Source organism: Amblyraja radiata, chromosome 35 (assembly GCF_010909765.2).
Source record: "Amblyraja radiata isolate CabotCenter1 chromosome 35, sAmbRad1.1.pri, whole genome shotgun sequence".
Lineage (NCBI taxonomy): Eukaryota > Metazoa > Chordata > Chondrichthyes > Rajiformes > Rajidae > Amblyraja > Amblyraja radiata.
In genome coordinates this window covers 7,636,264-7,660,319 of record NC_045990.1, presented here as the reverse complement: position 1 = coordinate 7,660,319, position 24,056 = coordinate 7,636,264, and the positions used below count along the sequence as shown (strand labels likewise).

Sequence of the window (24,056 nt, the reverse complement as noted above, 5' to 3'; positions counted from 1 at the left end):
CTTTGCCACAGAAGGCTGTGGAGGCCAAGTCAATATTTAAGGCAGAGATAGATGGATTATTGATTGGTACAGGTGTCAGAGGTTAGCAGGCAGAAGAATGGGATTAGGAGGGAGAGATGTTTGAATGGCGAAATAGACGATGAGTCGAATGGCCTAATTCTGCTCCTATCACATGACCTTATAACCCTATGCTCGATCTAGTATACTTATGTTTGACTTGATTGTATTTATGTATATTATTGTTTGATTTATTGGATTGCACAGAAAAAAAGCTTTTCAATGTACCTCAGTACACATGACAATAATAAATCTAAACAACTTCTGACTTCGCAATTTAGATTCTTGACGGCTTTTAGCTTAGTTTGGGTTAGAGATACAACATGGAACCAGATCCCATGGCCCACCAAGTCCACACCAACCAGCAATCCCTGTACACTAGTTCTATCCTACACACTAGGGACAATTTACAGAAGTCAATTAACCTACAAACCTGCACGTCTTTGGGATGTGGGAGGAAACTGCAGCACCCGAGAAAACCCACACGGTCACAGGGAGAACGTACAAACTCCGTATAGACAGCACCCATAGTCAGGATTTTGCCCACACTAAATTGCCTTTGAAAAGGTGGTGGTGAGCCTCCTCCTTTAACTACTGCACTGTATCTGGTGAAGATACTCCAACAGTTATTAGGTAGGGAATTCCAAGATTTCAACCCAACAAAGGAAGCAATATATTTCCAATTCAATAGGGTGCATGACTTGGAGGGGGACCAGCATCTTGGTCACCTCTCCATGCATCTGCTGCCATTGTCCTCCTTGGTGGTTGAGGTCAAAGGTTTGGAAGTGCAGTCAGAATCACCGAGGTGAGTAACTGCAGTCCACATAGATAACAAAACTAGAAGTTACAGTGCAGGAGCAAGGAACTGTTGATGTTGGTTTACAGAAAAAGAGACACAAAGTACTGGAATAACTCAGCGGGTCAGGCAACATCCCTGTAGAACATGGATCAGCAGTCTGAAGAAGAAACGTCACCCATCCATGTTCTCCAAAGATGCTGCCTGACCCACTGAGTTACTCTAGCATGGAGTGTCTTTCATTTTTTATAAACCAGCATCTACATTTCCTTAATGCATTCCGCACAAAACAATTTGTTTCTCCCAGGATCAATGTGTTCATCTTATTGTGGCTAAGCTTCCAACCTGGCCAACAGATTCAGGGAGATTCAGATTACTGGCCAACACCTGCAGATACTGACTAAACACACTGCATTATTAAAGACAAATGAGATAACCAAGTACACTGGCAATGTACTGAAGTAACACAGATGGGCCCTGCCCTAGCTAGCACACTAATCACAACTCCTGCAGAGAAATAAACACAGATAGAGGATGCAGGTTTGGGAATGTAGTCCAAACTTCACCAATGGGCAATTAGAGTCAAGGAAGAGATAAAGGAAAAAAGCATTTGAAAATGCTTATGATGGAGATGGTAAAAAAACTATAGCCTAACAATAGAACAATGCCTCTGTTTCTGTCATCGAATGGATTCAAGATCCATGAGTGTTTAATTGTCATATGTACCAGAAAAGAACAATGAAATCATTACTTCCAGCAGCAGCATAACAGGTTTGTAAACAGCACTCAATAAATAATATAATAAAGAAATCAATAAATCAATAAATAAAACAAAATAGTTCACAAACAAAACAAAGCCCAAAGTCCCTAATGCTACACAGGCAGTTTAGTTTAGTTTGTGGTATTCTTGAACCTTATGTTGTTTGGAAATAAGAATGTAGCCAGGGTGGTGTGGGTCCTTGATGATGCTAGCTGCCATTTTGAGACAGGGCCTCTTGTCGATCTCTTCAACAGTGGGGAGGTCAGTGCCCATGAAAGACCGGCACCACTTTCCGTCTTCTCTTTCATTCACTCCATAGAACAAAAGGCAGGACATCACCATCAAGGAGAGTCGTGCATTACCACCACCTTATCACGATGATAAGACAACCGAAAGTTTACATGAACAATGTTATTGAGTAGTCCATACTGTAACATAGGAGAGAAAAGCAATGTGCACAAAGCACATTCCCATAAACAGTGACATGACAGTCATGAGATATCAGTTCTCATGATGATTGCTGATGAATATTAGAAAAACTCAGAATTACTATCCTCTTTTTTTCTAAAAAAAAGTAGCTGTGGGAACTAGAGAGTAATGGAGACTTATTTAATCTCATCCAAAAGTACAACCCTCCTTTAGCTCTGCACTGGTGTTAGCTGATATTTCTGGGGTCATATTGCTCAAGTGTCCCAGGTCAAGGACAGTGTGGGACTTGATGGGGAACCTGAAATTGATGATGTTTCCCCATACAATATGGAAAAGTGACAACATCAATCTTAAATGGTTGCCACTTTGTGTGTGTTGTCAATGTGGGCTGGAAAGTGGATACCATTTAGGCGACATTTCAAGCTTAAAGAGTGTAGGCGAACATTTCACCAAATCTAGATCAATGAGTGGAAGAGGTTGGGGGCGGAGGAAGGAACTGCAGATGCTGGTTTAAACCAAAGATGGAAACAAAATGCTGACGTAACTCAGCGGGTCAGACAGCATCTCTGGAGAAAAGGAATAGGTGACATTTCATGTCTATACTGAAGAAGGGTCTCGACCTGAAACGTTACCTATTCCTTTTCTCTGGAGATGCTGTCTGGCCCGCCGCATTACTCCAGCCTTTTGTGTCTATCTTAGGTTTGGGGGGCTGGAGATGGCGAGAGAACCTCAAGCCCAGGGCAACTGAGGTTCTTCGGACACATTGGAAGGGAAGGAATATTTTGGAGGACCAAGAAACCAACCAACCAAGAACCCAGTCTGAAGAAGGGTTTCGGCCTGAAACATTGCCTATTTCCTTCGCTCCATAGATGCTGCTGCTGCTGCTGCACCCGCTGAGTTTCTCCAGCATTTTTGTGTCCCTTCGATTTTCCAGCATCTGCAGTTCCTTCTTAAACATGACCAAGAAGATTGCCTGGTTGACGTCCATTGGCTTAGGTGTTTATTTAAAGTCACCAGATGCCGCCTTGGTTGGTTTTTGGTTTCTTGGTCCTCCAAAATATTCCTATCTTGAATGTGAGGCGTGAGAACCTCAACTCCAACCCCCAACCTAAGGTAGTGCTGAAGTAACTCAGCGGGTCAGCTGGAGAAAAGGAATAGGTGACATTTCAGGTCGAGATCTCAACCCCAAGGAGGCATCTGAGACATCGGGAAGGAAGGAAGGAAGGAGAGAAGCTTCCAGCCTGGTTGACGTCCATTGAGTTAGGTATTTAAGGTCACCAGATGCCGCCTACCTTGAGTATGAGGCGATGGATCCGCCCTGTAGTCCCGACAACGGCGAGAAGCAGCAGGAAGAAAGACCCAACTCCACCACCAGCCATCATCCTCATCAGCGCACTGCCGGAAGCGGGGGAGGGGGGAGGACCACGTGTGACGGACAGCCCTCAGAGCCAATCCGCGACGGCAACCGTCACTGACCGACGTGTCCGCCAACCAATAGCCGCCTTCCATTTTGTACACGCCGCCTACAACGGACCAATCAAGTAACAGCCCGCCCTAAAAAGGCGGGACTTCTCGCTCACCACCGAGAAGCTCATTTAATGGTTTAAAAAAGCTCAAAAACAAATAATAATAATAATAATAATAATAAACTTTATTACGGACTCAAGGTCCAGACAAGGGGCAACATTACATTAAAAATGCTTTGCATATCAAATATCATAAAATATATATAGAATCTTGGTATATCACATAAAAACATCATAATGTATATATTTTTTAAAACACAATACATAAGTTAAAAATCCAGATTAAAAGATGATCAAATAGAAACTGTTTATTTTGAAAAGAATAAATAAATACAAATAAAATTACATTACAAGATGTGTTAATATTGGAAAAGATTATGGAAATTAAGGAATAATTGGCAAACAGAAGATTTTGATAACTGCAGGCGCTGGCTTCACATAAACGTTTTTGTTCTGAACTTGTGTTGAGTTCTCAGCAGGTGTTGGTTTTGATAAATAAGGTTCGTTAGTAATAAGACCTTCCTTCCATCGAGGGGATTTATCGCAGTCGCTGCCTCAAAAAGGCTGGCAGTATCATCAAAGACCCACACCATCCTGGCCACACACTCATCTCCCTGCTACCTTCAGGTAGAAGGTACAGGAGCCTGAAGACTGCAACAATCAGGTTCAGGAATAGCTACTTCCCCACTATTAAACCTGGCTCGGACAAAACTCTGATTATTAATAACCACTTTCTGCTATTTGCACTTTATCAGTTTATTTATTCATGTGTGTATATATTTATATCATGGTATATGGACACATTTATCTGTTTTGTAGTAAATGCCTACTATTTTCTGTGTGCTTAAGCAAAGCAAGAATTTCATTGTCCTATACAGGGACACATGACAATAAACTCACTTGAACTTGAAGTTTTAAATTTAAACACCACAGCAGAATAGAAACATAGAAATTAGGTGCAGGAGTAGGCCATTCGGCCCTTCGAGCCTGCACCGCCATTCAATATGATCATGGCTGATCATCCAACTCAGTATCCCGTACCTGCCTTCTCTCCATACCCTCTGATCCCCTTAGCCACAAGGGCCACATCTAACTCCCTCTTAAATATAGCCAATGAACTGGCCTCGACTACCCTCTGTGGCAGAGAGTTCCAGAGATTCACCACTCTCTGTGTGAAAAGAGTTCTTCTCATCTCGGTTTTAAAGGATTTCCCCCTTATCCTTAAGCTGTGACCCCTTGTCCTGGACTTCCCCAACATCGGGAGCAATCTTCCTGCATCTAGCCTGTCCAACCCCTTAAGACTTTTATAAGTTTCTATAAGATCCCCTCTCAATCTCCTAAATTCTAGAGAGTATAAACCAAGTCTATCCAGTCTTTCTTCATAAGACAATCCTGACATCCCAGGAATCAGTCTGGTGAACCTTCTCTGCACTCCCTCTATGGCAATAATGTCCTTCCTCAGATTTGGAGACCAAAACTGTACGCAATACTCCAGGTGTGGTCTCACCAAGACCCTGTACAACTGCAGTAGAACCTCCCTGCTCCTATACTCAAATCCTTTTGCTATGAAAGCTAACATACCATTGGCTTTCTTCACAATAAAACTACAACCCCCAGAATGCAACGCGAGAATGCACTGTTGTCATAAAATATAAATATATAGCGTCCTCCCAGACATGGGGATTTAATGAAGGAGCAAATAGAATTATGGTAATCACTGGAAAAAAATGTTTTAAGGTGAATTTAGTTTTTGAAAATCGGTTACCCCTGGAAACGGAAGTGGCGCTGGCAGCGGCTTCCGGTGCGGGTGGAGCGGCTCCTGGAATGAGAAAATGGTAAAGATCGCGGGAGAGGGAGACGTGAGAGTCCCGGAGTGACGCCGGGGGAGGCGGTAACTGCGGAACCCCCCTCTCCTCCCCGACCCCCACAGCCACCCTCCCTCCGACCAACCCATCACTTCCGACCCCCGGCCCCTCACGACAACCGCTCCCTCCCCCCCCATCGACATACTCCCCTTCCTCCTCATATCCCTTCACACTGCATCACCCTCACCCTCTCATCGACATCAAAAACCCTACAGCTCCGCTACCGGATCTTTGATCGACCAACCCCGCCCTCAACCCCACCGTCTCATCGACAATCTCCCCTTCCTCCTCATATCCCTTCATTCTGCATCAACCTCGTCGACCAACCCCACCCTTCCATCGACAATCTCCAATTCCTCCTCCTGCCCCTTCATACCACGTCAACCCCCCATCCTGCTTTTCACATCAACCCCCTCCTACCCTCGACATTTACCCTCGACATTAACCCATCCTCCCATCGACAATCTCCAATTCCTCCTCCTGCCCCTTCATACCACGTCAACCCCCCTCCTGCTTTTCACATCAACCCCCTCCTAGCCTCGACATCAACCCCATCTCCCATCGACAATCTCCCCTTCCCCATAGCCCTTCATACTTCATCAACCCCATCCTCCCCCATAACAACCCCTTCCTCCCATCGACAATCTCCAATTCCTCCTCCTACCCATTCATACCACATCAACCCCCTCCTACCCTCAACAATCTCCCCTTCCTCATAGCCCTTCATTCTGCATCAACCCCATCCTGCCCCATAACAACCCCTTCCTACCCTCGACAATCTCCCCTTCCTCATATCCCTTCCTCCTACATCAACCCCATCCTCCCCCACAACAACCCCATCCTCCCATCGACAATCTCCCCATTCCTCATATCCCTTCCTACTGCAACAACCCCATCCTCCCTGCATCCCACCCAGAGCAACCCCTTCTCTGCACAGCAATCCCTCACCTTCTCCTTTCACCCCATCCTCTTACTCGTTCCCCCTCCCCACATTATCCCAACCTCCCTTCCACATTAACCCCACCCTCCTTCCTCCCTCTCACCCACATCAATCCTTTACCATCATAACAATCCTCCCCGCTCATCCTCCTACCCCATCCTCCCCCCTCTCCAAATCAATCCCTTCTTCCCCCCCACATCAACTGCAGCCTTGCATCCTTCCCATTACATCAACCCTATCCTGTCTTCCTCATACCTCTTTTCCCAAGTCAAGCCCATCCTCCCTTCCACTACATCCATGCCTTCCTCCTTTTCCTACCCCTTGCCACCACAATAACTCCCCCTGCCACATTGACCCCATCCTCTCCGCACTTACCCCTTCCCACTACATCAATCCCATCCCCTTCTACTGATCCATTTCCACCACATCTATTCACCATCCCCCAAATTTTTCCACTGCTATTCCCTCCTCCCTCCTCCCGCCCCCCAAACCCCTCCCCATCACTCTAATTCATCTCCTACTCTCAGTGCATTTACCTCCTCCAACAGCATCACTGAACCCTAATTACATTTCTTCAATTTCTTCCTTGCCTGTCATTTGAACGTGTACAATCCGCTTGTTGACAATTTCTTCCTCTCACTTGCTGAGTATCTCTAGCAGCTTGTTTTATTTCTTTTCCAGATCTGTAGCATCTGCGTCACCAATTCCATTATCTTTTCCCGATAACTCTGATTCCACATATTACTCTAAGGCATCTTCTCGTATCAGCTACCTTGCAAAGTCAATCATCTACGGAAACCCTTCCCAGTCATTCCTACCCTCACGGAGACATTTCACCAGCACCGCATGTCTGTACACCCCATCTAATGTCTCCTCATTCCTTTCCAAGCAGATTCCTGACTCTCCTCTCCCCTTCCCTCCCCTCCCCTCAATTCACAAGCTCTTTCTGCGAACCAATATCCTTCCGCAGCTCTCACACAATTACAACAGTTTTTCTTCCCCGGCTATCATAATTTCTAACCCCACAACTGTTGGGCCCTCAGGCCTGTCCCACGCAGAACTCTCCACAATTAGCTACAGCACCTCTTCCACAAGTGTCCACGCTGACACTCTACCATGTAGCTTCAATCAAACTTCCTCTTCCACAAAATATTCTTCCTGTGCACTAAAAAACTTGTACCTCACCCTCAAATCACTGCTTCCGTCCTCAAACATTGCCTCACTGTGCAACACTGTTCTTCCAAACACCTCTCCTCCTTCCTTTCCAACGTCCCCTCAAAACACCTCCATTCCATCCCCTACAGCCCTCCTATCCTAGGCCCTCTCTCCAAACACACCTCCAATACCCTCTGCCTCCTAAGTCACCATTATTTCTCATCACCAGCACACTGAACCCTGTGGCCCACTAAAAAATTTGTGTCCAACGCCCTCTTCCCCCAAATACTCCTCACCATCTCCAGTACCCCTCTCCTCTAACACTGTCCTGCATCCCTTCTTCTTCTTGCGTATGGCGTGCACAGCCTAAAGTTGTAGGACAACTTGTTCTATTTGATCTTATTTGATTGTGCACGCCGGGTTGATCGCATTTGTCAAAACAGGGCGGACCACGTGAAGGTTGCAATCTTCCACCCCTCCTGCATTTCCAACACTCCTCTCTCAAAGTACTTCCCTTCCACCCAGAACAAGCCATCCTCTAAATACTACTACTTCACCTCACCCTCCGCACTCTCCCCTGTCACTCTCGTTTTCCTCTCCAAATGCAGTCTCCAGCCGCTGAGCAATCCTTCCCTCTAAATACTCCATCCCCAACATCCCCCCCAAAACTCTCCCTCTCTATCAAGCAATCCTTCCGTCCAGACACTTACCCTCCACTCCCTGAAACACCTCCCTTCACTTACTCCTCATCTACTCCCAACATCTTCTCACTCGACATCCTCTCCCTTGACTCCCCACTGCCTCTCCACCACCCATTCCCTCCAAACACCCCACCTCCACCCCCAACTCCCCCTCCCTCCAGACACTCCTCCTTCACCCCCAACCCACACCCTCAGCACCCCCTCGCAACAAACAATCCAAATACCCCCTGTAAATCCTCACCCTCCAAAAACACAAACTCCACCCCTGACATTGTCTCCTTACAAACCCTTTCTCTCCAACCACAAACCCCTTCTTCAAGACACTGCTCCCCCACCCACATCCCCTCGTTCCAAACACTTGCCCTCCCCTCGAAACACCCCCTCCCTCCGATTACTCCCCCTCCGCCTCCAGTACCCCCTCCGTCCAAATACTGCCCCTCCACCTACCAGATGACTTCCTTCCAAGCACCATCTTCTCCCACAACACCCCCTGCCCCTCCACTCACTCCCTCAACACTCCCCTCCCTCAAACCACTCTCCCCCCACCCACGCTCTCTCCCTAAACCCCGTCTCTCCAAACATAACAGCTTCCCCCTTTCGCTCCCTCCGAGCATTACTCCTCCCTCCAAACTCATCCCCGCCACCCGATCACCGTCTTCATCCAAACACTCTCCTCGCAGCCCCAAATCCCCTCTGTCCGAACACTCCCCAACCGCTCCCAACCCGTTTCACTTCAAACAGCTCACCTCAATGCCCAGCGCCCTCCCTCCAACCTCTCTACCTCCACCCCCAAAGCCCTTCCCTCCAGATGCTCCACCTCCACCACCAACGCCACCTCCCTCAAAACATTTCCCCTACGGCCCCAACTTGTCCCCTCTCCCTGCAATCCCGCTGCAATGCCCTCTCGTCCCTTGTCCCCTCTCCCTCCAACATGGCCTACCTCTGGGTACACGTTCTCCATCCCCGACGCCTATTCCCACCTATCACTCTGCCTCGTACCCCAACTCGCCCTCTCCAACCCATCACCAGCTCTCTCCAAATCGCCTCCCGTCGCCCCAGTTCTCGCTCCCTCCGAATGTTCAGGCTTCCTTCCGATCCCATTCGCCAAATGTCTTCATCTATCCAAACAGCGCTCTTCATCCAAACAACCCATATCCGCAAATGCTGCCCACCACTTCGACCTGCCTTCCCTCCAAATTGCCATGCTCCAAAACTCCCCCACCATCAGAACAACATTCCCCCTCCACGACAGCGCTCCTCCTCTATCCTCAGCATGCCATCCCTTCAAACAATTCTCTTCTACCTCCCTATAAACACTCCCCCTCCCTCCAGCCCAACCCTACAAACATACCCCTTGCATCCCCAACTACTTTCTCCAATTACTCCCCTCCCAGTCCCTGTAGCCCATCTCTTCAAATGCTCCCCCTCGACCCCCAGCATCCCCTCCCTCCGAAAACCCCCCCTCCACCCCCAACTCACCCTCCCTTCAAACAATTCCACTCCGCACCCAACACACCCTCCCTCCCAATGCTCCCCCTCCACTCCCAATACCCTCTCCCTCCAAACACCCCCTTACACTCCCAGCTACCCCTTCCACCAAACACCCCCCCTCCACCCCCTCCCGCTAAACAGACTCTCCACCTTCAAACCATTCCAATTCATCCAGATCAGACCCTCCCTCCATACACTCCACCTCCCCCTCCAACACTCCTTCCACCCAAACCCACCCACCAAACATTCATGCTTTGCTCCAATCCCCTCCCTTCACATACCCTCCCGACATCTCCACCCATCCAAACTACCTTTTCCAACCAACTAATCTCTTCTGTGCAAACATCCTGTGTCTGCAAACTGTACTCCCCGTCCAACCCCGCTCTCCTTCCCAAATTCCTCCCTCCGACACAGCAAACCCTCCCGCTCCACTGCCAGTACCCCATCCCACCATACGCACCCCCTCTGCCCCCAACACCCCCCCCCTCGAAACTCACCCCTTCCATCCCCAACTATCTCTGCCTGAAACCGCTCCCACTGCACCCCGTCTCCCCAAACCCTCCCCGTCCACCCCCAACCCACTCTCTCTCCAAACTCTTACCATCTATCCCCAACAGCCTCTCCCCCCACACTCTCCCCCTCCACCCCATCCCTTCGAATACTCCCCCTCCGCACCCAACTCGCCCTCCCCCCACAACACCTCCTCCGCCCCCAACGTCCCCTCCATCCAAACTCTCCCCTGCTGCCCCCGGCCTCCAAACTCTTCCTCCCCTCGCATCCCCTCTCTATAAACACGGCTACCCCAGCACCTCCTCCCTCCAGGCACTCCACTCCCAACACTCGTTCCCTCCAAACACTCCCCCTCCACCTCCAATACCACCACCCTACAAATCCTCCCGCTCCACCCCTAATAGCCCTTCCAAACTCTTCCCCTTGAATGCCGGTAGTTCCCGCAAACTCTCCCCATCTGCCCCCAATAGCCCCTCCAAGTTCTCCTTCTCCACCCTCCATTAAACCTCCCGACAAACAAACCCCCTGAACCCCAACACTGTCTCCCTCCAAACCCCTTAACATCCTCTCCCTACGAACGCTGTCCTACCCATCTCTAACATGCTCATCCCATAAAAGATATTCCTCTCCATTGCAAACACCCTCTGCAGCTGCACCGCCATCTCCACCCATGCACTCCATGTCCACCACTAACATCCCCTGCCTCCAATCATCGCCCCAATGCCCACACCCTCTAAATATACCTCCACTCCAGCATGCTCTCCCTCCAAACATCCAACCACCAACCTTCCTCCATCCCCGCTTCCCCCATCACTTCCTCTCCACCCCCACCCCCACCCTCTCTGCATCCCAATACAGTCTAACATCCTTTCCCCCAACATCCTCTTCCTCCAAACATTCCCCCTCCACTTGGTAACCTTCAAACACCCGCTCTTCATCCATTGCACCCCTTCACTCCCTCATGGCTGCACCGCCCCAAACACTCACTTCAACCAACTCACTTCCATGACACTCTATATTTTCCCATTTCATCCTTCCTCTCCAAACGTGTCCCTTCACTCTTTCCCCAACACTTTCCACCTTCTTCCGCAAACATTCCTCTTTCCCTCCAAACATCCCTCCCTCTCTGGAAACACTCCTCCACCTTCTAAAACATCCCCCTTCCTAAAAATACTCTTCCTTCCCCCCCCCCATACTTTCTTCTACATATCTTCCCTTGTCCACTCGACCCTATTCCCTGCTGTTACCTTCCTTTGCCTCTCTGCTCTACCTGACTTCTCTCTCCCACAAGCTGTTGTGAAACTCTACGTAGGTTCAGCTGAATCAAACCTATCTTAAACACAGGGCTACCCACTGCAGCTGAAGCCACTGAGTTTCTCTAGGTCTGTTTGCTTTATTCACACTATTGTCTGTGAATATTATTGATCAATTAATTGTGCAATTGTGCAAGCTTTCATATTGAAAAGTCTTTTGTTTTGCTTTTCAGGGTATCGGGAGCATATTTTAATCCTCTGTTCCTCGTGCTCAGCTATGCTTTGCTGTTGGATCTTATTGGATCAAACAGTGTTGTGGATCAGATTTACGCAGGCTTGTGTATTCGTGTGACTTGGCAGATCCATATCTGAATTGGGAGAGCCCTTTGGAAGCAAACCTCAAAGAATAACAAATGAAAAAAAGGAGTATGGCCTCGTCTTCCGGCAGCAATGATGAAGACTTAACTATTCCAAGAGCTGCCATCAACAAGATTATCAAAGAGATCCTACCCAACATCAGGGTCGCGAATGACGCCAGGGAGATGGTGGTGAACTGCTGCACTGAGTTTATCCATTTACTATCCTCAGAAGCAAATGAAATCTGCAACAAGTCTGATAAAAAAACCATCTCACCAGAGCACACCATACAAGGTACGTTATTCACACCACCTCTGCAGATTACTTTTTAATTTATTTTAGAGATACAACGTGGAAATAGGCGCTTCGGTCCATATCCCTCCAAACCTGTCCTACCCATGTACCTGTCCAACTGTTTCTTAAATGTCTCAACTACCACCTCTGGCACTTTGTTCCATATACCCACCACTCCTTGTGTGGAAAAAGTTACCCATCAGATTCCTATTAAATCTTTTTCCCTTCAACTTAAACCTATGTCCTCTGTTCCTCGATTCACCTACACTGGGCAAGAGACTCTGTGCGTCTACTCGATCTAGTCCTCTCATGTTTTTATACACCTCTATAAGATCACCCCTCATCCTCTTGTGCTCCAAGGAATAGTCCCAGCCTTCTCAACCTCTCCCTATAGTTCAGACCCTCAAGTCCTGGCCACATCCTCATAAATCTTCTCTGTACCTCTGTACCTGTAGCTTAACAACATCTTCCCTATAGCATGGTGCCCAGAACTGAACACAATACTCTAAATGCGGCCTCACCGACGTCTGACACAACTGCAACGTAACCTCCCAAACTCTCTACTCAATATTCTCCCTGACGAAGGCCAACGTGCCAAAAGCCTTTTTGACCACCCGATCTACCTGCGACTCCAAGGAACCATGCACGTGCACTCCTAGATCCCTCTGCTCTACAACACTCCCCAGAGCCCTACCATTCATTGTGTAGGCCCTGCCCATGTTAGACTTCCTAACATGCAACACCTCGCATTTCTCTGTATTAAATTCCATCAACTATTCCTCAGCCTGCCTGGCCAATCGATTAAGATCCTGCTGCAATTTTTCACAACCATCTTCACTATCTGCAAAACCACCCACTTTTGGTTGGTGTTAGAATGTCCCTGTGGTGCCGTGCGCTGGATGAAGTTCTCCTGTTCCCTTGGTTAACATTCACTCTGACAAATAGGAATAGTTTGGAACTGGACAGTTACATGTAAATTAATTGTCAATCATTTTAACTCGGCGCAAATTCTCGTTGCCTGTAAGAACGTCAAAAGTTTTTATTATTATCTTGGAACACAGCTTTGGAAAGTTTAGGCTTTGGATCGTACATAACTGAAGTCAAGGAGGTTCTACAAGAATGTAAGACAGTCGCCCTCGAAAGGAGGAAAGCCAACTCTCGTCTCGAGAAGCTGGGGATCCCCGAGGACGAACTGTTACGTCAGCAGCAAGAATTGTTTGCAAAAGTAAGTACTCCATTCTGAGGGACTTTGAAGACTTGTTTCTTCTCCATTTAGTTTTATTTTAACCAAATCTCACAACTGACATTCTTTGCCACCTTCCCTTTCTAGTAAAAAAATTAGTTATAAAACCTAAGCTTGATATCGTTTGATGTTTTCTTTATTTCCATGACCTTATCTCCAACTGATTTGCTTGCATTGCATGCTGTTTTTCTATACTTCCCATCTTAGTGGGAGCAAAACCTGCCAAATGAGTTCCTCCATGAACTATGTTTGTGGAGGTGTTTGTCATCCTTGCATTATCAATGGTTTCCTCTGGGAATAAAGATTGATGAAGAGTGATTTCATAATATGGTTCAGGAGAAGGCCATCTGACCTGTAGCTGTGAAGGAACTCTCCAGAGAGTTTCATCCCTCGATCTTCTCCATTGTACTGAACATTCGATTGAAAGATACAGCATGGAAACAGTCCCCTCAGACCACCGAGTCCATGCCAGCCATAGATCACCTGTTCACACTAGTTTTATGTCACCTCAATTTCTCATCTACAGGCAGTTTATAGAGGCCAATAAACTCGCTTTCATTGACTCTCCTTCCATCACCGTCTCAGATATTGCTGATCATATCACGCTGGGCCAAAGAAAATTGTCTCGTATCTCCTGGGTTTCTTTCGCCAATTGGCGTAATTCTGTATCCTCTAGCAATACACTTATCAATACAATACAATACCTTTTATTTGTCATTTGAACCTCACATGAGGTTCAAACGAAATTTGGTTTCTGCAGCCATACAAAAAAAGAACCAAGACACACACCAACACAATTCAATTCACATAAACATCCATCACAGTGAGTCTCCTCCTCACTGTGATGGAAGGCAAAGTCTTGTCTCTCCCCTGCTCTCCATTCCTCTCCCGAAGTCGAGGTCAAAGCCCCCGGCGGGTGCTAGCAAGTCCGCGGCCACTCAAAGCCACGCCGGGCGATGTAGGGCCCTGCCCCGGGTCTTGGTGTTGGAGCCCCCGGCGGGCGCTAGCAAGTCCGCGGCAATTTACAGCCGCGCCGGGCGTTGTAAGGCCCCCCTCCAGGTCACTCTCAACCCCGCAAAGCAATCTCCCACCGGGGACCCACGAGCTCCCGGTGTCACCATCCACCGGAGTCGGGTCGCAGCAGCTCGCCCCCGCAGCCCTCCACGCTCCGAAGCTGGCCAGCTCCACGGAGGTAGGTCCGCAGCTCCACAGCTCCCCAGCTCCACAGGCTCCGTGACTTGAGCCCCCAGGTCGCTCCGGTTCGAGGCCGCTCCACGGCGCTAGGCCCCAACGGCAACGGAGACCCGACAGGGAAAAGGTCGGGTCTCCATGCAGGGAAGAGATTTAAAAGTTTCCCCCAACCCCCACACATACACATTTAAAAACCCATTACAAACTAAACCCTCAACAGGACAAAAAAATAAAAAATACACAGACAGACTGCAGAGGCCGCTGCGACATCGGTCGCGCCGCCCACCCGACTTCTCAAAGCACTTATTAATTCTGAGTAATTGAATTTATTCTCTCAGTATTAGTCTCACAGTCAATGGAAGACAATCACAGATCTTCACATACATAACAAAAATGTTCAGCTATCCCAGACACATTCTGGTAAATCAATTCTTCACTCTTTTTCATTTACACTTAATCATGCTGTAACAGCAAACTGCAATATCCTGGTGAGGAAGGAGCTGCAGATGCTGGTTTACACCGAAGATAGACACAAAATGATGGAATAACTCAGCGGGAAAGGCAGCATCCAAAACATCACCCATTTCTTCTCTCTCAGGATGCTGTCTGTCCCGCTGAGTAATAGCCCTGTCCCACGGTGCGAGTTCATTCCAAGAGCTCTCCCGAGTTTAAAAAAAATCAAACTCATGGTAAGCACAGAGAATGAACATAGCGGGTACGTCGGAGCTCGGGGACGTCCTTTAGCGGCTCGAAACGCTAACGGCAGAGTCTCAGGAAGACTCGCTAACGGCAGGTAAGCACGGGAAGACTCGTGAAGATTTTTCAACATGATGAAAAATGTCCACGAGAGCCCCGAGTACCGACGAGTGGCCATTACCGTAAATCTCCGAGTTCGAATCAGGGCAAACTCGGGAGAACTCTTGGAATGAACTCGTACCGTGGGACAGGGGTTTTGATCCAGCATTTTGTGTAAATCTACAACATCCTAGGTACTGATTAGGACTGTGGCTGTTTACATTTCTTCGAATTCTATTTTCCACTCTGCGGCTAGACTCTCCGGAGTCAACAAGCATTGTCATCACTGCTAGCTGCTATTGCCACTCATTTTGCTGAGATCAACCACATATATTTACAGTAAGGTAACCTTAAGTCTATTCTTGCCAAGACATTAGCTGTGCTACATGGGGCCAGAATTTTATTTATTTCAAACTTATTTATATATGGTTAAAAACTGGTGAAGCAAATATGGTACATTTATTTTCCTCTCCATTTTAGATTGACAATGCCACACAGCCATTTTGATTGAAGTAGCTTCCTGTACACTCCCATCTCCCAGTGCACACCCACTTCTCCCACTATCCCGTCCCTCTTTTCCCTCCCCCTTTTTCTACCTACAGCCCTCCCTCTAGCTCTGTATTTCATCCCTCTCCTTATCTGACACTCTTTTGTCTCCTTTTCATCTCTAGCCTTTGTCCACCCATCTGTCAAACCCTCTCACCTGTATCCACCTATCACTTGCCGGCTTTTGTCCTGCCCACGTCTATTTTCCAGCTTTCTGACCCTTACTACCAGTTAGTCTGAAGGAGGCTCCTGACCTGAAACGTAGACACTAAGATGTTGGAGTAACTCAGCGGGACATGCAGCATCCCTGGAGAGAAGGAACGGGTGACATTTTGGGTCGAGACCCTTCTTCAGACCCGAAATATCACCCATTCCTTCTCTCCAGAGATGCTGCCTGTCGCGCTGAGTTACTCCAGGATTTGTGTTTAGTTATATGAATAGTCGCTTTTCCGTCTTTGGTTTGGCTGGAGCTATCGATTCTCAAATTCATGACCAGTTCTTGGGTGCAAGTGTTGACTGTGCTGTCTCAGTTATTGCTAGGTGCCGCATACTACACGGTTTGTTTATGAAGTTCATTGTTGAAATGTTGCTCTGAACTGATTGATTCCTGATCCCTGTCTGGTCAGCTTGACCTACATTTTGTTATCGAGGTCATTTCATTTGGGATGCTTATATAATGAACGGACAGTGTTATGCAGTGGTTGGTTCACACTGGTGCTGCCAACAGATTTTGTTCAACTCCCTAGTTTTACACTCTAGAAATACAATGTAGAAACAGGCCCTTTGGGCCACTGAATCCACGACGACCCGTACACTATCCTACAAACCAAGGACAATTTTACATTTTTTACCGAAGCCAATTAACCTACAAACCTGTACGTCTTTGGAATGTGAGAGGAAGCTGGAGCACCCAGAGAAAATCTACGTGGTCACAGGGAGCGCATACAAACTGAGTACAACAGCACCCGAGATCAGGATTGAACCTGGGTCCCTGGCGCTGTAAGGCAGCAACTCTACTACTGCGCCACCGTGCCATCCATAGTTTGAGTGGCTTATAAACCCCATATAGGTGAAAATGTTGCGAGGAATTAGATGCTAAGTAGATTTGAGATGAGGATGAAATCAGATTTATTTTTAGTGCTGTCTAATCTATTAACAGCAACCGCTGTATGACCAAATGAGAGTTTTTTGAACTTCATAAAGGGATCTTTCATAGCCTTGGGACATCCCAGAATAATTTATATTTATTTGAATGCGTTTGGAGATGAAATCTAAGAAATCCAACAATCAAATTCTATAAACCAAGTTCTCACAAACAGCAATGAGTTCATGAACAGATAATCTGGTACACTGATGTTAGTGGAGGACCAATATGCAGAACACCAGGAAGAACTCTCTTGCTCCGAATCAAAATAGCGGCAAGGGATCTAGTGTGTCTTCCAGAAGATGGCTCCACTGATTGTGCAGCACTCCCTCAGTTTGTCAAGAATCAAGAATGTTTTATTGTCATTTATCCCAAACAGAACAATAACATTCGTACTTGCAGCAGCACAGTAGACATAGTACTCTGTACACGATGTAATACATGAAAAAAAAAAGTTCAGTGTATATATGTAACCACACACACATAAAAACAAACAATAATAGTGCAAAAAGATAAAACTGCTGCCCTCAAGTCCATGTAGTTCAGAGCTTATTTGGAGGTTGTAGCGGTTAACAGCCTGATAGTTGTAGGGTAGAAACTCTTCCTCATCCTGCATGTTGCAGGCCCAACTCGTTTATGCTGTATTCAAGAGGGAGTTAGATACAGCTCTTAGGGCTAACAGAATCAAGGGATATGGGGAGAAATCAGGAACGGGGTACTGAATTTGGATGATCAGCCATGATCATATTGAATGGCGGTGCTGGCTCGAAGGGCTGAATGGCCTACTCCTGCACCTATTTTCTATGTTTCTATGCCAAGCAAGATGCCCATCCTTGATAATCCCATTTGCCTGCATTTGATCCTTATCCCTCAAAACCTTTCCCATTCATTCCGCCGATCGTCATGAATCGCCACATCCACCCCAGAGCTGCAGCGAGGGATCTCTGTTTTGAACCAGCCTGATTGTGTCCATTTTCCCTCAGGCTCGACAGCAGCAGACTGAACTGGCGCAGCAGGAGTGGCTGGAAGTGCAACAGGCTGCTCAGCAGGCACAGCTTGCGGCAGTAACCTCCAACAGAGCCGGCTCCTCACAAGACGAGGAAGAGGAGGAAGACGCCTAAACATGGCTCGGCCATCTTGCGCCCCTTTTGTAACCCTCTCCCATCAATGTACACCCAGCCATGAATCAAAATGGCGTCACAGATAGTTATTGACTGAAGGATGCCTCATCCCCTCAGCTGGCGATTGAAGTACCAGCTGTGAAATTTTAAGCACTCATCTCAAAGAGGGAAGAAAAGATATTGTGCATTTGGACTTAACCTCTTGAAAAATACGATGCTGTCTGAGTTGGACAATCTGCATGCATGGACCTTCAGACCGTGATCTTTTATATATTGGTCAATTGAATTTAAATGTTAAATTGAATTGAAGTTCCTCTTGAACTTATTTTGTGGGTTTTATTAATGTTAGTTAATTGAGGACTGTTGCCTTGTTTCCAGTTATGATGTAATTAAAGTGGAGTAGGCATCTTTTTGAATGTGAACATGACCTTATATGTATGTGGAGTCACAAAAGGAACTGCAGATGCTGAAATCTTGAGAAAAACACAAAATGCTGGAGGAACACAGAGGATCAGGCAGTATCAGTGGAGGGACCCAATCTGAACAAGCCGAAACGTCATCTGTTAATTTCCTCCATAGATGTTGCCCGACATGTTGAGTTTCTCCAGCACTTTGTGTTTTGCATGGTAAATGTACAAACCTTTTTATTTGTTGTCAACCTGTTTTTCCTTCCTTATATTTACCATAACTCTGTTTCATATGGTGGTCACTATTTTAAAGTTTCTCAGTCAATGTGCATCATTGGCTAAACCTAAAACGTTCCTATCCCCAATCTCTCCAAAATGCCAAATTACTGGTGGATTGTCTTCAGCTGTAGAATGGTCAGCCCGGCCACATTAAAGATCTGTCATGAAAAAGGACTTCACTTCACTTGTAAAATGATTTATCTTAATTGCTGCAGCTTTTCAAACCAGGGGTACACCAAACTGGATATCCTCGTATACCTCCATGTTATATTTCACCTGCCTTCATGTACTTGTCACCCCTTCTTTAAATTCTCTCTGCACCCTTCTCACAAAAAAACACATATTGACTGGTTGCATGACAGTCCAGTTCAGCAACTCGAACACCCAGGAACGAAGGAGATTAAAGTGGTGGACATTGATCAATTCGGCATGGGTACTGACCTCCCCTCCATCGAAGGGATTTATATGAGGCGTTGTCTCAGAAATGCAGCCAGCATCATCTAGGACCCACACCACCCTTGCCATGCTCTCATTTCAGTCCCGCCATCCGGGGAAAAGGTACAGGAGTCTAAAAACTGTAACGTTCAAGTTCGGGATCAGCTTCTTCCCAAAACCACCAGACTAATGAACACAATGAACTCCAACTACAACAGAACTCAGTCTGAAGAAGGATCTCGACCCGAAACGTCACCCATTCCTTCTCTCCAGAGATGCTGCCTCACCCACTGAATTTGTCCAGCATTTTGTGTCGAACTCCAACTAAACTACGAACTGCCTTGGTTGCACGAGGGACTTCGGACTTTCCTTTGTTTTTGCACCACATCGGGTTTCTTTTTCTTTGTTTTTCTTTTTTGTTTGTTATATTAACTGTTGAGTATTGTGTTTACAACCCTGTTGTGCTGCTGCGAGTAAGAATTTCATTGTTCCGGTGCATTTGTCAATAAAACGCTCAATTTGAACACCAGCATTAAGCTGTGCATCATTAGCAAACATTTATATATTACAACACATCTTGCTGTGAGGAAATTTCATTTCCCATGCGCCATGCCTTTGCCTATTTCCCTTAACCTCTCATGTGATTCATTGTATACATAGATTATGTATAACTGGGGAACTCACTTGCCATAGGCTCTGAACTGGAAAATGGCCTGTTCATTCCTACCTCCTGGTGCCCCTTATCCAATCCTTCATCCATGCCAGCACAATTATCCCTCTCTGTGTAATACCTCTTCATCGGGCTTCTGAAAGTCCAAATACACTTCATCCACTGTTTTCTGCTCATTGCAACTTCAAAACAAAATTTAGCAGGTACGTGAAATGTGACTTTATGATTTAACTCCATGTTTGCTCTGCCAGATTCTATTATTATTTTCTAACTGAGCTGTTAACTTTTTTAAATTTCAAAATAGACTTTATTCGAGAAATAAATATAAACAGTACATGATCCTTAAGGGGCTGTCCCACTTGGACGACCTAATCCATGAGTTTAGAAGACCCTAGACGAGTTGAAAAAAATGTCAAGGTCGTGTTGACTCGCTGAAGTAAAAGACCTCCTACGACCTCCTACGACTATGGCTACGACCTCCTACGACTATGTCTACAACCTCCTACGATCCCCCTCGACCTCAGTCTCCCACACCTAAGACCAACTACGACTAGCTACGAGTGGAAAATGATCACATGATAAAATGATGTCATGTTTGCATTTGTTTTCTCGGGCCAGTTACCGACCTACAACTACCTACGACTACCATCACGACCTACTACGACCTACCTACAAGTAAAAAGTATCAATTTTCTCCATGCCGACCTTTTGTTTTTACTCGTGGAGATTTTTTATCAGGCTGGAAAAAACGCCACGACCTACTTGAGGCCACGAGTACGCGGAGACCACTCACGAGCATGAGGAAGAGTTACGAAGACCTCCTACGACCTTGTGGCGACCATGCTCTGAGTATGAGTCAAGGGCAAACTCGGCAGAGGTCGCCAATTAGGTCGTGAAAGTGGTTCAGGGGCTTTACAAAACTCCAATACACTTTTTAAAAATATTTCAAAATAGACTTTATTCGAGAAATAAATATATACAATACATGATCCTTTCAAAACTCCATCCGACATTCTCGGAGGCTATACCTACATACCATACAGTTTCCCAAACTGTTAACACTTCCTTAATTATAGATTCTAGCACTCTCCCTGCTAATGTTAGAGCAACTAATCTGAAGTTCCCCCAGTTTCTCCATCTCCTTTCTGATACAGTGGGGCATCTTTGCTACTTTCCAAACTGAAGGAACCATTCAAGGGTCTATTGTGTTTTGAAGGTTAACAATCAGCCTTAATTTTCAAAACCCTGGGATCCAGATCATCACCTCCTAATTGTGTTTCATTAATTTCTTCAATTCTATGGTCTCTGCCATGGATATTTGTTTCTGGTGCAAAAATCCCCAAATTTATTGTAGAATTAATAATGAATCCAATTGTTAGTTTAGTACAAAGCTCTCTGCACAGAAGGCATTGTAAGTGTGGAACTGCTTTAAGCCATTAGGTGGCGGATGTGTCCTTGTGTCTTCTTCCTCACTTCATTCTCCAGTACATTATTAACTGTGTGGCTTTTTGCACATGGCTCCAAAGTTTCTTCACTCTTGCTGTCGATTATGACCCAGCTCTCTTTTCTTCTTTATTGCACCTGCTTGGATCATGACTTTCGACATTCATGCACCTTCCTCTCCCCTCCCTTTCCTGGTACATGAATCGATGGAAGTTAATGTGCAGGTTCAGCAAGCTATTAGGGAGGCCAACATATGCTGGCCTTTCTTTTATGAGGAGCAGGAGTTTTACTGCAATTATACAATGCCAAAGCTGGAATATTGCGTGCAGATGTGGATTCTCTACCCAAGGAGAAACATAGAAACAGTTTAAAAGACATGTGCACAGGAACATTGACAGGAAAGTGTTAGAGGGATAGGGGCCAAATGGAACCAAATGGGACCAGTTTAGACGGGTCATCTTGGTCTGCGTGGAAGAGCTAAGCTGAGGAGCTTGTTTCCGTGCATTTTACTTCAGTTTAGAGATACAGCATGGAAACAGACCCTTCGGCCCACCGAGTCCGTGCTGAACAGCGACCCCCGCACACTAACACTATCCTACATGCACTGGGGACAATATGCATTTTTACCAAGCCAATTAATCTACAAACCTGTATGCCTTTGGAGTGTGGAAGGAAACTGGAAGACCCTGAGAAAAGCCTCGTGGTCACGAGGAGAACATGTAAACTCCGTACAGACAGCACCCATAGCAGGATCGAACCCACGTCTCTAGTGCTGCAAGGCAGCGACTCTTTTTTACCAGGCTTGATAAGTGCTCATGCAGAATTGCTGCTTCTCCTGGCGGGGATATCTAAAACCAGAGATCACATTGATGTCACAAGATAAATAAACAATAGACAATAGGTGCAGGAGTAGGCCATTTGGCCCTTCGAACCAGCACCGCCATTCAGTGATCATGGCTGATCATCCCCAATCAGTACCCCGCTCCTGCCTTCTCCCCAGCCATATCCCCTGACTCCGCTATCTTTGAGAGCCCTCTCTCTTGATGGGTTGGCTATTCAGTAATGAGAAAAGAGGAAATGCCTTAATCTAATGGGTAGTGGATCTTTAGAATTACAATATAGAACAGTACCATGCAGAAACAGGCCCCCATGGCCCACAATATCTGTGCCGAACATGATGCCAGGATAAACTGACCTCATCTGCCAGCATGTGATCCATATCCATCCATTCCTGGCATATCCATGTGCCCATGCAAACGCCTCTTAAACATCACTATCGCATCTGCTTCCACCACCACCCCTGGCGACGTGTTCCACGCATCCACCTCTCCCTATGTTAAAAAAAAGAATCTGGAGGTACATTCCTCCATATGACAAGTGATGTCCTGGGTCTAAAGTTGGGAGGTCATGTTGCAGTTGCATAAGATGTTGGTGAGACTGCATTTAGAATATTGTGTTCAGTTCTGGGCACCATGTTTTAGGGAAGATATTGTCAAGCTTGAAAGGGTACAGAAAAGATTTACGAGGATGTTGCCAGGACTAGAGGGTGTGAGCTATAGAGAGAGGTTGAGTATGCGGTCTCTATTCCATGGAGCGTAGGAGGACAAGGGGCGATCTTATAGAGTATACAAAATCATGAGAGGAATAGATCGGGTAGATGCACAGAGTCTTTCACACAGAGTTGGGAAATCGAGGACCAGAGGACAGAGGTTCAAGGTGAAGGGGGAAAGATTTAATAGGAATCCGAGAGGTAACTTTTTTACACAGAGGGTGGTGGGTGTATGGAACCAGTAAGCTGCCGGAGCAGATAGTTGAGGCTGGAACTATCTCATTGTTTAAGAAACAGTTGGACAGGTACATGGATAGGACAGGTTTGGAGGGTTGTGGACCAAGCACAGGCAAGTGGGACATTGTTGGTCGGTGTGGGCGAGTTGGGCTGAAGGGCCTGTTTCCACACTGTATTAATCTATGACTCTAAGGGTCCCAACGCGTAACGCCACCTCTCCAGAGATGCTGAGTTACTCCAGCACTTTGTGTCCTTTTCTGAAACATTGTCTGTCCATTTCCCTCCACACATGTTGCCTGAATTACTGAGTTCCTCCAGCACTTTGTCATTTTACAACGCGTGTATGCTTTATTAGTGATGCCCAGTCAACTGTGCACACCTATTGCATCTACGTGCAAATATTCTCCACAAAGACCAACTCCAACATTGAGACATTAAGACCTGGAGCGGGGCCGTACATCGCCCGGCGCGACCTTAACGGTCGTGGGACTTACCATCGCCCGGCGCGGCCTTAACGGTCGTGGGACTTACCATCGCCCGCCTGGAGCTTTAACATCGGGAGAAAAAATGGAACACAGGGGAGAGAAAAGACTTTGCCTTCCATCACAGTGAGGAGGAGGTACACAAAAAAGCTGGAGAAACTCAGCGGGTGCAGCAGCATCTATGAAGCGAAGGAAATAGGCAACGTTTCGGGCCAAAACATTGCCTATTTCCTTCGCTCCATAGATGCTGCTGCACCCGCTGAGTTTCTCCAGCTTTGTTGTGTACCTTCGATTTTCCAGCATCTACAGTTCCTTCTTACACACAGTGAGGAGGAGATTCACTGTGATGGATGTTTGTGTGAATTGAATGGTTTGTGTGT

At 46.7% G+C, this 24,056-nt stretch overlaps 2 protein-coding genes across 5 annotated transcripts in view; one reads left to right on the top strand and one right to left on the bottom strand.

Annotated features, from left to right (window-relative positions):
• Positions 1-3,449, bottom strand: part of LOC116966147 (protein GPR108-like) — a 39,475-nt gene extending 36,026 nt beyond the window's left edge. The window contains exon 1 of the mRNA XM_033012335.1: positions 3,335-3,449. Coding sequence (XP_032868226.1) covers positions 3,335-3,430 — 96 coding nt within the window. The 5' untranslated portion in view covers positions 3,431-3,449. The remainder of the gene's footprint in view (positions 1-3,334) is intronic.
• A 1,890-nt stretch (positions 3,450-5,339) lies between these two features.
• On the top strand, positions 5,340-19,824 carry LOC116966143 (protein Dr1-like). Of its 4 annotated transcripts, none has more exons than XM_033012333.1 (4): positions 5,340-5,403; positions 11,717-12,134; positions 13,196-13,359; positions 18,037-19,824. In XM_033012333.1, the coding sequence occupies exons 2-4, from the start codon at positions 11,897-11,899 to the stop codon at positions 18,172-18,174; spliced, it is 540 nt and encodes a 179-aa protein (XP_032868224.1). In that variant the 5' UTR covers positions 5,340-5,403; positions 11,717-11,896; the 3' UTR covers positions 18,175-19,824. The 4 variants fall into 4 exon arrangements, 2 of the variants coding, with proteins under 2 accessions (XP_032868224.1, XP_032868223.1); XM_033012332.1 differs by having other exon boundaries at positions 5,388-5,459; positions 18,037-19,034; XR_004409907.1 differs by lacking the exons at positions 5,340-5,403; positions 13,196-13,359; positions 18,037-19,824 and adding exons at positions 5,410-5,459; positions 7,055-11,612 and having other exon boundaries at positions 11,717-11,862.
• Positions 19,825-24,056: the final 4,232 nt, after the last annotated feature.